The sequence below is a fragment of the Lepidochelys olivacea genome (genome assembly GCF_965140295.1).
Source record: "Lepidochelys olivacea isolate rLepOli2 genome assembly, chromosome: 1".
Taxonomy (NCBI): Eukaryota; Metazoa; Chordata; order Testudines; family Cheloniidae; genus Lepidochelys; species Lepidochelys olivacea.
This window is the reverse complement of record NC_140411.1, coordinates 46,967,558-46,979,644: the sequence shown is the minus strand read 5'-3', so window position 1 is coordinate 46,979,644 and position 12,087 is coordinate 46,967,558. Positions and strand designations below refer to the sequence as shown.

The following is a 12,087-nucleotide window of genomic DNA, read 5'->3' as shown; positions in this document are numbered from 1 at the left end:
TGAGGTTGTGAGTTCAATCCTTGAGGGGGCCATTTAGGGATTAGGGCAAAAATTGGGGATTGGTCCTGCTTTGAGCAGGGGGTTGGACTACATGACCTCCTGAGGTCCCTTCCAACCCTGATAGTCTATGCTTTAACTTAAGCAGATAAGTGCAAGCTTGTATCTAGCAGAGAGAATCCAAATCATGCCTGAGGGCGGGGAGTGCATCTCTCCCCGTTACTTTCATGAAAGAATTTCAGGTGGGTCCGAGGGTAGAATTTGTGCTTCGGTGTTCTGCTAAAGTCTCCTGCTTTTGTTCAGCCCCCTCCCCTGCTTTATGGTCCCCCCCCGCCCCCTTTCAGAGACAGTCTGGAACAAGGAAAGCAGCTGTGAAGGTAGTAATCACGTCTGGTCTCAAGATCCTGGCTGTTAGCGCTCCTTCCGAGCCACCGCAATGCGCTCCAGCTGGTGCCAATGGGAGATATGCCGAAACCTGGTTCATGTTACCAAACGAATTCGTTTGTGAAACCTGGCCCTTCCAAAAGCCCCGGAGGGAAGTAGCCCTAAATGATGCTGCCTGGGTTCAGCCTGGAGTTTTGAAATACTGTATTTCCCTTGGAAATATGGAGCACTCACAGGTTACTAGCAGCCACAGAAATAGCTATGCTCCGAATCCTGGTCCCATTGAAGTGAAGGGAAAAGCTCCCATGAACGCCTCTGGAGCCAGGATATGATCCCCTGTGGGTGTATGCGAGGTGAGTTCGGATCGGGAAGCCTCTGTCCACATCACTGCAAAGCGATTAGAGGGAGAATCGAATATCCTGCAGGACATTTGCCTTAATATCGGTGCTTTCCAGCCCTTCAGCTCTGGGGACTGCTGTCCGAAACCTTCTGGTGTCACAGGGCGGGCGGGCCGGTGCAGAGCAAAGGAATAGTGTAGGGAATATGATTAGAATCCCCCTTGTTCACCAGAAGCCAGAGAAAAGCGGTGTAATCGGCTATACGATTTCGCACCTGTCCTTACTTTCCATCAGGTTGGAAACGTTTAGGATCTTTAATGAACATGTAAAGGCAAGAGAAGAGTTCTCGGTGTGCCCTAATGATATGATCAGCCTCGATCAGCGACTAAGGTCCCGATCCTGTGGTCTCTGTAATGAGACTTTTTGATTGCATTTTAAAGATTTTTTAACTTCTGCTTGAGTGGATCAGTGCAGAAGTCATGCTGGGGTTTTGTTGGTTTCGTCTTCGTCAGAACAGGGATAAACGGTTGTGATAAAACCAGCAACCCAGGCAATGTGTTGCATCTGTCGAGAAATACTGCTACCCTAAGAACTCTGGTCATGGGGCCGCTTCCCAGCTAGAAGATGATCGGAAGCGTTTCTGCGTCTTTTAAACTCTTCATCAGAATTTACGGGTGCGATTTATATACTCAGTGGCATTACCTTACCTGACCTTTATTTGCAACAGAGAGCGGAAAGGAGCCATAGGAGTCTGACAATGTATTATTCAATTCTCTGCGGGAGAACAAACATATGAGTATATAACTTTTCCAAAACTCAGAGACCTCCACCTTGCTCGGTCTGAATTATCATCCGTATTCCCCAGGAATGCAGCAACCTGGGTAACACGAGGCAAGTGCTTAATTTGTAATACATCAAAGCCAGGAGTGAGTTTAAGATGGTCCCTGTCTACACCTATGGACAATACAGAAGCAAACATCCCACACATTTAACTTAAAGCTAATCGTAACCTCGGAAGACTAAGACTTTGCATGGTGCTTAAAAGACAGCCAGACACACCTATGGTGTTGTGTAAACAACATATAGAATACTAAAACATCATAACTGATTCTTAATCCAGATTAATTCATTTTTAAATTAGATTGTATTAGGACAGACGCCGGTTTACTTCTTAAGAGAACAAATACTAATACAAATGGTGCTATATTTTCACCCCAATGTCAGGTAAAGAAACACAGGATACACAATACGGGCAGATGACTCAAAATATCCATCCATTATTTGCTCAGTCCGATTTCGCTCACCTGCCATATCGTACCGTCGATTTTAAAACCAGAACCTCCCCCTTGATTTTAACCGGGACCTTAAAATCTGATGACCCATGTGTCTGATAGCGCGGTGACAGGTACCGGTAAGTTTTTTGCCTGGGTGTTTGGGCACAGCGTGTTGAGCTGTAGAAATATAAGGTGCAGACGTGCCTTTGGCAAAGGCTGTACGAGGCAAACTTTTCTAACGCTTGTCATCCAGGGAGGCAGCCTGAAAGCCAGAGAAAGGGATGGTTAAAAGCGGCCAAAGCTAACGACTGGAGGGCAAAGGGGACACTGAACCGAATCGAGGGGACAGATCGTGTCATCACTTCTAAAGTGTAAACACTGGGGAATTCTGCTTAATAACCCGATGGCTGGACATGGGCCAGAGTTATTGTCTGTATAAAACTTTACCGAAGCGATCAGTTTACTGCGCTTTCCGCGCGAAGACCCCCAACTCTGCTCCCGCACTTGGGAACGTGCCAGTCCTTGTTTCCTTCCAGACTAACGTGGAGTAATTATCTGTGGCATCGGGGTTGGTTTGTTCTAACTGCCGGATAAATGTTGCTGGTAAAGTTATGCAGTGGAATGAGACCAGTGTTTAAAGAACACCCATATAATGAGAACATCGGGCTAGATGCGTCTACGAAATGCGCAATCCTTTCTCAGATGGCAATGGGTGGTACTATAGGAATTCCTGGATACCGAGATTTCTCGCATTCGGGAGACCCATGGATAGATCTCCTTTGTTGGATGTACAGGGAGAGTACGCAGAATTCGGCACAGTTCTATCTCAACTAGAATAAAACCAGACTGGATGGAGAAATGATTTGGAGAACTAAACAAGGGGCCAGGCATGGTATTTTCCTCTTTCAAGTTATTAATCGGGGAAAATATAATTTGAAACATGTTGCTTATTTGTTGATAATAAATGTAACTCCGATGTTCGCTATTGGGATGACCGACAAAGATTCAGTTTCAAGTTTTCCGGGCGGTAAGTACTGTACAGGACAATGGATGGATGCGGGATGAGCGCATGGATAGCGTGGGGACAAAGCTTTTCAGAAAATGTCAATCTCTGATTAGTTTGGCTTGCAGACTTAAGCGCTATTCCCCAAGGATCAGAATGACCGGCATCTTTTGCTTTTAAAAATTGCTAGAAGGAATGAAAACCTATGGGTCTGGTTATGTAGCATCAAAGAAGCATTACATGCGCTAAATTCCAGCAGGAAAACCTCTGGCTGGATTAAGAAGAGATGCACATGTTATAAAAATATGCTTATATACGTTATAATAATTATATATTGGCCACAAACATCTTTAGGGTGAGGCAACCATGCAGGCAAATATACCACATTCGACATATATACTGTCAGTGTTCCTCTGTATACCCAACTTATATATATATGTTTGTGTGTGTATATACACACACACACAAACACATTTTGCAGATCTGTAGGACACAGATTACATCTTCTTTTTTTAACAAAAAGGCGTCACCGTAATGTCTTTATGCAAAAATTTTATTCTTATTTTTTACATAAATAAATAAATAAATATCTCCCGGTAGTACAGAAACCGTACAATTACATAGCTATGGGTCTGAAGAAACGCCATCAAGCAAATTTTACAGAAAAAAACAAACTCCTCTCCCCCATCTTCCCTCCCCCCCCCCCCCAAAAAAGGCGTCAAACCACATTTCACACATTTCATTACCTGCTTCTAGAGATCACCGCAGTGACCCGGTGCGCGTCCCCACTTTTGCTTTGGAGAGGGACGAAATGCCGGGAGATACTAAAGCTGAATGATTCCCGACCATTGATACAAATTACAGAACTAGTTCTCCCCTCCCCGCCCCCTCTGAGAAATAGATATCTCTGGAGGATCGCTGTTTACCAGACACAGTTAATCACAGTTCACAACACAGAGGTGGGGGAGCGGAGCGCTTTGCCTGACGACAAAACCAAACCCCCTCACCACAAGTAAAATAGCAACAGTTGGCGACATTTAGGCTCACGCGGACAGTTTATTTACAACGGAATCAGCGACACAGCGGCACTCACAGGATTTCTAAAAAGGCCAGAAAGTCCTTTGTAAATTACATGAAATATACAAAACGATATAAAATCCTTCCACAGCGTTTTTGGCATAGGACAGGGCAAGATCCCCTTCTGCTCTCGGGTTAGTCTCTGGGGGCTGTGGGGCTAGGGGGTGACTGTGAGATCTCTATCGTCTTTCCCTGAGGAGGATGGAGACATGGGCAAGTCCTCGTCGTCCTCCGAGCACTTTGTGGTGGCCAGAGAGGAGCATTTGCAGCTGTGGGCAGAGCCCCCTCCTCGGTGGGAGCTGCTTTTGCCTTCTTTCTTGTGCTTGACCCGGCGGTTCTGGAACCAGATCTTCACCTGCTTCTCGGAGAGGTTCAGGTAGGTGGCTATCTCGATGCGCCGGAGCCGGGAGAGGTACATGTTGGAGGCGAACTCCCTCTCCAGTTCCAGGAGCTGCGTGCTGGTGAAGGCGGTGCGCATCCGCTTGCTGCTGGGCAGCTGGCTGGAGGTGCTGTCTGGAGAGGAAAGCGGACGGTCAGACTCCGTGGCGCTAAACCTGCTGCACCCAGAGCTGCCCTAGGGGCCCAGCTGGCGTCCTTGAAAGCCTCCCCACATCCAGATCACCGAGCCACGCACCGAGCAGTTGGCCGGGCGCCTCTCTGAATGCCACAGGACGCACACTATTGCATACGCTACCTGGCATTGCCTAGGCGGTGGGTGGCATGTCCCGCCAACTCACCCCCATGCCAGAGATATGACACGGCATGGCATGAATGGTGCACGGCGCGCGCTGCCGTGCCACACCTCCCCTTAGGCATTACATACGCGGTATCAGTGCCCGGGCGGGGCATGGCATACCCTGCAGCGTCACCCTCTCTCCCCAGGCCACAGTTGCCATTGCACCGATGGCATGCCCTGCACTGCCGGGGGCAGGGCCAGCTCTCCTCCTTAGGGCCAGCCGGCCTTTGGCACTGGTGACATTGCCCCCATCCTGCCCACCACGCACGGGGAGTCTGGCGGGGCAGGATCGGGTCCGTTTGCCCCGCCTCTTAGCTCCCGCCCTGCCTCGCAGCCTGGCACTTACCGACGGAGATGCAGTGGAACTGCCTGGGGTCGGGCAGGGGGTAGGCGGTCTGGTAAATGGCCGGCGCGTGGCTGACGCTGACCGCGGAGGAGGCCGAGTGTTGCCGGGCCAGGGGCGCGTGGCAGTACTGCGAGGCGAACGGGGGGAAGGAGGCCTTGAGCAGCGGCAGGGCCGGGGGCGGCGGGTGCAGCTGCGAGGCGGTGACGCACAGCGGGCACACGCACAGCAGCCCGGCCTTGCGCGAGTGGCAGGCGCCGGGGGGCAGCCCGTGCAGCGGGTGCGAGGGGTGCACGGCGTAGGGGAAGAGGGGCGGCGGCGGGCTGCTCTCGCTCTTCTTCTCGCTCGCCTCCCGCAGCACCAGCGAGTCCACCAGGAAGGAGCGCGGCATCTCCCCGCGCTGGCGGCCCGGCGCCGCTGGAGCCGCCGGAGGTGCCTCGGGGTGCTGGCCAGCCCCAGTGGTGCTGAAAGGCGCCGGGCTCGCCGCTTAAATAGGGCCTCTGCCATGTGATGGCTACGCCAGGAGCGGCCGGGGCTCTCAATAGGCTTTTTGTGCCTGTTCTCTTGGCATTCACGCTGCACGCTTCCTCATTATTTCCCTTGTTAACTAAATGAACTGCATAATGTACTCCATTCTTGTCAGCCCCACCCACGCCGTAGCTGGCGGCCTCACCCCTCCTCTCCCTTTGGCGGGGTTATTTGCTCATTCGCCAGCGATTTAATATTCTTCTCCGGCTCCTTATCGCGCCCCCGCGCTTTCGGCCGCCGGCAGCCCGCTCCCCGTGTTGGGTTTGCCTTCCGCAGCAACTCCTCCAACTCTCTGCAACTTCCCAGAGCAGCCCGTTAGCCGCCGGCCGCCTTCCCACCTGGGCAAGGGCTTTGCTCGGCGCTCTCCGCCGCAGCGCGGCTCCCTGCGAGGCGACCCCCGAGTTTCTGCAAACGCACCCGTGACTTTCCCCTCTTCCTTTCGTCGGGAAGTTCCTCCCCGTCCTCCGCTGCTATTTCCACACCTCGCCCGCTATCTCAAGCCCTTTGCTTTGTGCATGGGCAGGAGCTTAACCCTTCGGTTTACACAATACTGGGTGGCGTTACTTGTGTAAACCCGCTTCACGTAGCAAAGGGCTGGTGCAAACCTTGTGCATAGGACGTGCACCTAGCTCAGCTCTCTGTCTGTCTGGCGCATCCACCCGAGGAGAGTTCGCCGTATCTTCTTAACCTGTTGCAATTCAAAATGAAAAAGCAGCCCCACTGTTTCTTGATGCATATCAGCACATAGATGCATGTCAGCACACACATCGCTAGCTATACAACATATACAAAGTACACACACGCTTTCTGCACACTATCTATCGATAGTATGTCTCGGTGGGTAGATAGGTGGATGTTACAGTACTATATAATTACAGTAAATACATGAATGAACGTCTCTATTCAAGAGAGAGTAGGGCTGCTGGCTTCATTTTAAACCACTTGAATTGTAATAGGCTGCAATGCGGTTTATTCCTGTTTTTCTGCCTATACAACAGTTAAACAACTTTAAATGCCGTGCACTGATTAAACAGGCTTTGAAATATTTCAGCTTCAGAGCACTTTTAACAATTAGCTTTCCCCTCCCATATAATGAAAATTAGCAGAAATAAAAGAGGCGGTATCTTTATTGGTTAATGAAAAGGAGCTTTAAAGCATACAACCTAATCTATATCTAATAGCTATGCGCGCGCGCACACACACACCATTCAGTCCCCGATCTAGGCTTTGAATTGTGTCTGTGTATAAGAGAGGGAGGCGGTTTTGTTGGTGTTGTTTAATATTGGTTCGTTGGTGTTGTTTCATTTGTAGGGTGGTAAGGAACACACGTCAGTAAGAAAAAAAAGCATGCAGACGAATACATTTTTTCTTCAGGCCCTGATCACTTAATAGATCTCGGGGCTGTAAACCCCATTACAAATGTGAAGAAATTGTGTTGATAGACCACACCGTAACCTGCCCATCTAAAAACACCCAACGATTGTATTTATTTTTTTACAGGCAGGAAAGAATAGGATGAAATGCCTGGGAAACGGTGTAACCCTGTATTTCTGGCTTCTGCTCCTTACTCCCAATCCCCACCGAAGTCTGGGGTAGGTTTGCCCGAGACAAGATGGACGGGCTGAGCCTAGAAATGTATCTGGGTTTCCCCCCCCACCCCATTATAAATATACAGGATACAAAAGAATGATAGTAAAAACCCCAGCCCGAGCTCACTGGAGAGTCCCGGATTCTTAGTGTATCTTTCCCGCGGCAGCTTTCTTTTTTTTTTTTTAAAAAAAATGAGCCAATATTTTTTCATGCAGATGTTTATCGTGAATTTGAGCCTGGGAAGAGGTAAAGCATCCTGCTGGGAAATGGCCAGCCACCGAGGGGGCGTGGGGTGGGTGGATTTCTAACCCCAGACTAAGAGATTCCTGCTGTCCGAGGGCTGAACCCCAAGGCTCCCAGCCGCAGGGAGACAAAGGGTTAACAGTCCCTGCATGCACACCAAGCCCAAAGCTACTGGGAAAGAATATCCAAAAAATAACCAGTTTTTTTTTTCCAGCCGCTGGACCTTATTGAATGTCATTGAAGAAAGTTTTGAATGCCAGATAAAGAGAGGCGAATTAAAGTGTGTGACAGCAGAGGATAAGCAAACACAAAGAGAACTCTGTCACACTTTGGGCAAAATCCGTGGGCTTTTTACCAAGCCTCTTCGCTATGATTGAATTAAGTAATAGGAAAACATTTTCTTTCACTTTAGAGCCATTAGACAAAAACTTCAAAGCGAATAACACTTTTTAATGTGCAGCCCAACAATGGAATCTGTTTTGTGCTGAAATGTTGAAATGGTTTGTTGTGCTACTGTGGGCTGGAAGAACCCAGACTGCAGCAAAAGAGTATCCTTCAGCCCGATTTTATGAGAGCTTGAAACGACCACGGACCTTTAATCCTACTGCTTTACGCTCCTCTTTTCAGCGCCGAGCTTGCTTCCTCTGATTGTTTTCTGAAAGCGAGCCTGGGTATGCGATCTTCATCCAGTACCAGGAGGCAGATAAACACACTTTCGCAGAAGCGACACAGTCTATAGGTAACGCGCCGGAAAATAACCCAGAAAGAACTTCAGATGAGCAATTTACACCGTGGGCTGTTCCTGGTGTCTTCAGACACTTTCCTTCCCTGGGAGGATTCATTTGCAATGGGCTGGAAAATCCCAAGACATCTGCAGCTCCAGCTATTGCAATTCCTTTCACATTTCGATGTGCGATGGGAGTACTTATGTAAACCCCGTAAAAGTGTCGGGGGAGGGAGCAGGGGCAGAAGAGACCACTGGTAGGGATTACAGTGCTAAGGTTTTGCCACTCCTGCCTGACAAAAATTTGCCCAACCTCACCACCACCCTCCCCTGCCCTCTCCTCACTGCTGCCTGCTGGCGAAGGAAAGTTGTTCATAACAAGTTTAAACGTACCATTAGTGGGGGGGAGGGGAGAGATACCATCACTAACGGGGGGAGTGGTTGAGGGGTCATACCATCATTAATTGAAAGGGGGTCATACCATCATTAATGGAAAGGTGGGCATACCATCATGGGGGGCACACCATCAGTATCTGTGAGGAGAGGAGAGCACACCATGACTAATTGGAGGGGGTAGAATATCACTAACTGGTGGGAGAGAGGCATATCATCACTGGGGGGGGCATACCATCATTATGTGGGGGGCGGGTGAGAGGGCATACCATCTCTATTGGTGCAGGGGGAAGGTTGCATGTCATCACTAATTGGAGGGTGGGGACCTACCACCACGGGGGAGCATACCATCACTATCTGGGGGAAGAGGAGGGCATGACATCACTAACTGAGAGTGGGCAGGCCATCACTCTGTGGAGGGGATGGGCACACCATCAGTAATTGGGGGAGGGAGAGAGGAGGGTATACCATCACTATCTGGGGGAGGGGCACACATTCACTATTTGGCGGGAAAGGAGGGTTTGCTGTCACCCTCTGTGGAGTGGGCGTACCAGCACTAAGAAGGGTGAGAGGATGGGCAACATCAGTGTTTGAGGTAGTGTGGGCGTACCATCACTATTTGCAGGGAGGAGATACCATTGCTAACTGGGGGAGAGGATGGGATGCTAGCTCTATGTGGATGTGGATATAACTTCATTCCCCCTCCCCCACAGTTTGAGCACCAGGTTTGTTAAAGATGCACTAAAATTGAAATCAGGAACCACTAGTTAATCATGAACGGTTCACTATGAGACTGATTGACCAAAGGATACACATTACTATGGTGATCTAATGCATACAGTATTATATCTGGGCCAAACAGTTCTTGTAGATCCTTGGAAGTCAATGGAATTACTCATAGAGGAAGGTAAAGGTAACTGATGGAGGAACTGGGCCTTAAGGCCAACATTTTCAGATCATGCTGCCTAAAATCAGATCAGGATCCTAATTCCACACAATCTAATTCCATGTACATTGAAGTAGCCTGATCATGAGCAGGACTGAGTGCCAGCAGCTCCTGTGAGAGGAATGGAAGCTGTGGAAACTTAGCACAATTTACAGCCAGGAGAAATGGGCACAGTGGAGGAGTCCCTGAAAATGATGAGTGTGGTTGAAAAAAGGTGAGGCTGGATGTGAGAAAGAAGAGGAGGCAAAAGAGGTCAGGCTGCTTCCATCTATTTATTAGATGACCATAAGAAAACCTAGCCCTTCAGTCTCAGAATTTGTTTCACTGCCAGCCAATTTCTTGCCTGCCAATTTTCACTTCCTCCTTTTCAAAACACCTGCCCAGTTTGAACAAGATTCATTTTAAGAAAATAGTCAGTCTGAGGAAAATAGAAAGGAGCATAAACTCTGGCAAGTCAAGAATAAAAGTATAATTAGGCAGGCCAAAAAAGAGAGAAGAATTTTGAAGAACAACTAGCAAAAGAAACAAAAACTAACAGATTTTTTTTAAGTATACCACAGTCAGGAAGCTTGCCATACAATCAGTGGGGCCACAGACAATCGCGGTGCTAAAAGAGCACCCAAGGACAATAAGGCCATTGTGGCGACACTAAAGGAATTCCTTGCATTGGTCTTCACTGCAGAGGCTGTGATGGAGATACCCACACCTGAGCCTTTCTTTTTAGGTGACAGAACCAAGTAACTGTCTCAGACTGAGGTGTCAACAGAGGAGGTTTTGGAACAAATTGATAAATTAAACAGGAATAAGTCACCAGGACCAGATGGTATTCACCCAAGAGTTCTGAAGGAACTCAAATATGAAATTTCACAATGACTAACTGTGGTATATAACCTACTAAATCAGCCTCTGTACCAGATAACTGGAGGATAACTAAAGTGACACTGAATTTTTAAAAAGGCTCCAGAGGTGACTCTGGCAATTAAAGGCCAGTAAGCCTAACTTCAGTACCAGGCAAATTTGTTGAAACTATGATAAAGAACAGACCTATCAGACACATAGATGAACACAATATGTTGGGGAAGAGTCAACATGGCTTTTGTAAAATGAAATAATAACTCACAAATCTGTTGGAGTTCTTTGAGAGGAGTCAACTTACATGTGAACAAGGATGATCCATCTGATATATTATACTTGGACTGTCAGAAAGCCTTTGACAAGGTCTCACATGAAAGGCTTTTAAGCAAATAAGCAGTCATGAGATAGGAGGAAAGGTCCTCTCATGGATCAGGAACTGGTTAAAAGATAGGAAACAAAGGATAGGAATAAAAGGCCAGTTTTCACAGTGGAGAGAGGTAAATAGTAGGATCCCCCTGGGTCTGTACTGGCACCTGTGCTGTTCAACATATTCATAAATGATCTGGATAAAGGGGTAAATAGTGAGGTGGCAAAATTTGCAGATGATACAAAATTATTTAGCATATTTAAGTCCAAAGCTGAATGCAAAGTATTACAAAGGGATCTCACAAAACTGGATGACTAGGGAACACTGATGAAATTCAATGCTAATAAGTGCAAAGAAATGCACATTGGAAAATATAATCCCAATTATACTTACTAAATAGTGGGATCTAAATTAGCTGTTACCACTCAGGAAAGAGATCTTGGAGTCATTGTGGATAGTTCTCGGAAAACATCTGCTCAAAGTGCAGTGGCAGTGAAAAAAACTAATAGAATTTTAGGAACTATTAGGAAAGGAATAGATAAAACAGAAAATAGCATAATGGCACTATATAAATCCATGGTACATCCACACCTTGAATACTGCAAGCAGTTCTTGTCACCCCCATCTCAAAAAAGAATATTAGTATTGGAAAAGGTTCAGAGAAGGGCAATAAAAATGATTTGGGGGTATGAAACAGCTTCCAGATGAGGAGAGATTAAAAAGACTGGGACTGTTCAGTTTAGAAAAGAGATGACTAAGGGGGGATGAGGTAGAGGTCTGTAAAATCATGACTGGTGTGGAGAAAGTGAATAGGGAAGTTTTATTTACCCTTCACAGAACACAACAACCAGGGGACACCCAATGAAATTAATAGGCAGCAGATTTAAAACAAACATAAGGAAGTACTTCTTCACACAATGTACAATCAACCCATGGAATCCATTGCTAATGGATTTTGTGAATGCCAAAAGTACAACTGGGTTAAAAAAAATTAGAGAAGTTCATGGAGGATAAGTCTACCAATAGCTATTAGCCAAAATAGTCATGGACACAACCCCTTGGTGCTCTTGGTGTTCCTAAACCTTTGACTACCAAAAACTGGGACTGGATGACAGGGGATGGATCACTCAATAATTTCCCTGTTCTGTTCATTCTCTCTCGAGCACCTGAACTGGCCACTGTTGGAAGACAGGGTACAAGGCTAGACCCGGTATGACCGTTCTTATGTATTTTGACCTTTTCAGAGTTCTGAGTGTGCTGTCTTGAGAATAGCCAAAAGGAAGATTGTC

The 12,087-nt window shown here is 47.5% G+C and overlaps 1 protein-coding gene across 1 annotated transcript; it reads right to left on the bottom strand.

The window, feature by feature from the left end:
• Positions 1-3,714: 3,714 nt before the first annotated feature.
• On the bottom strand, positions 3,715-5,594 carry GSX1 (GS homeobox 1). The gene is made up of 2 exons (XM_084617477.1): positions 5,156-5,594; positions 3,715-4,586 (listed from the first exon to the last, which is right to left on the bottom strand). Exons 1-2 carry the CDS (start codon positions 5,541-5,543, stop codon positions 4,231-4,233), a joined length of 744 nt encoding a protein of 247 aa, XP_084473603.1. The 5' UTR covers positions 5,544-5,594; the 3' UTR covers positions 3,715-4,230.
• Between the last annotated feature and the right edge of the window lie 6,493 nt (positions 5,595-12,087).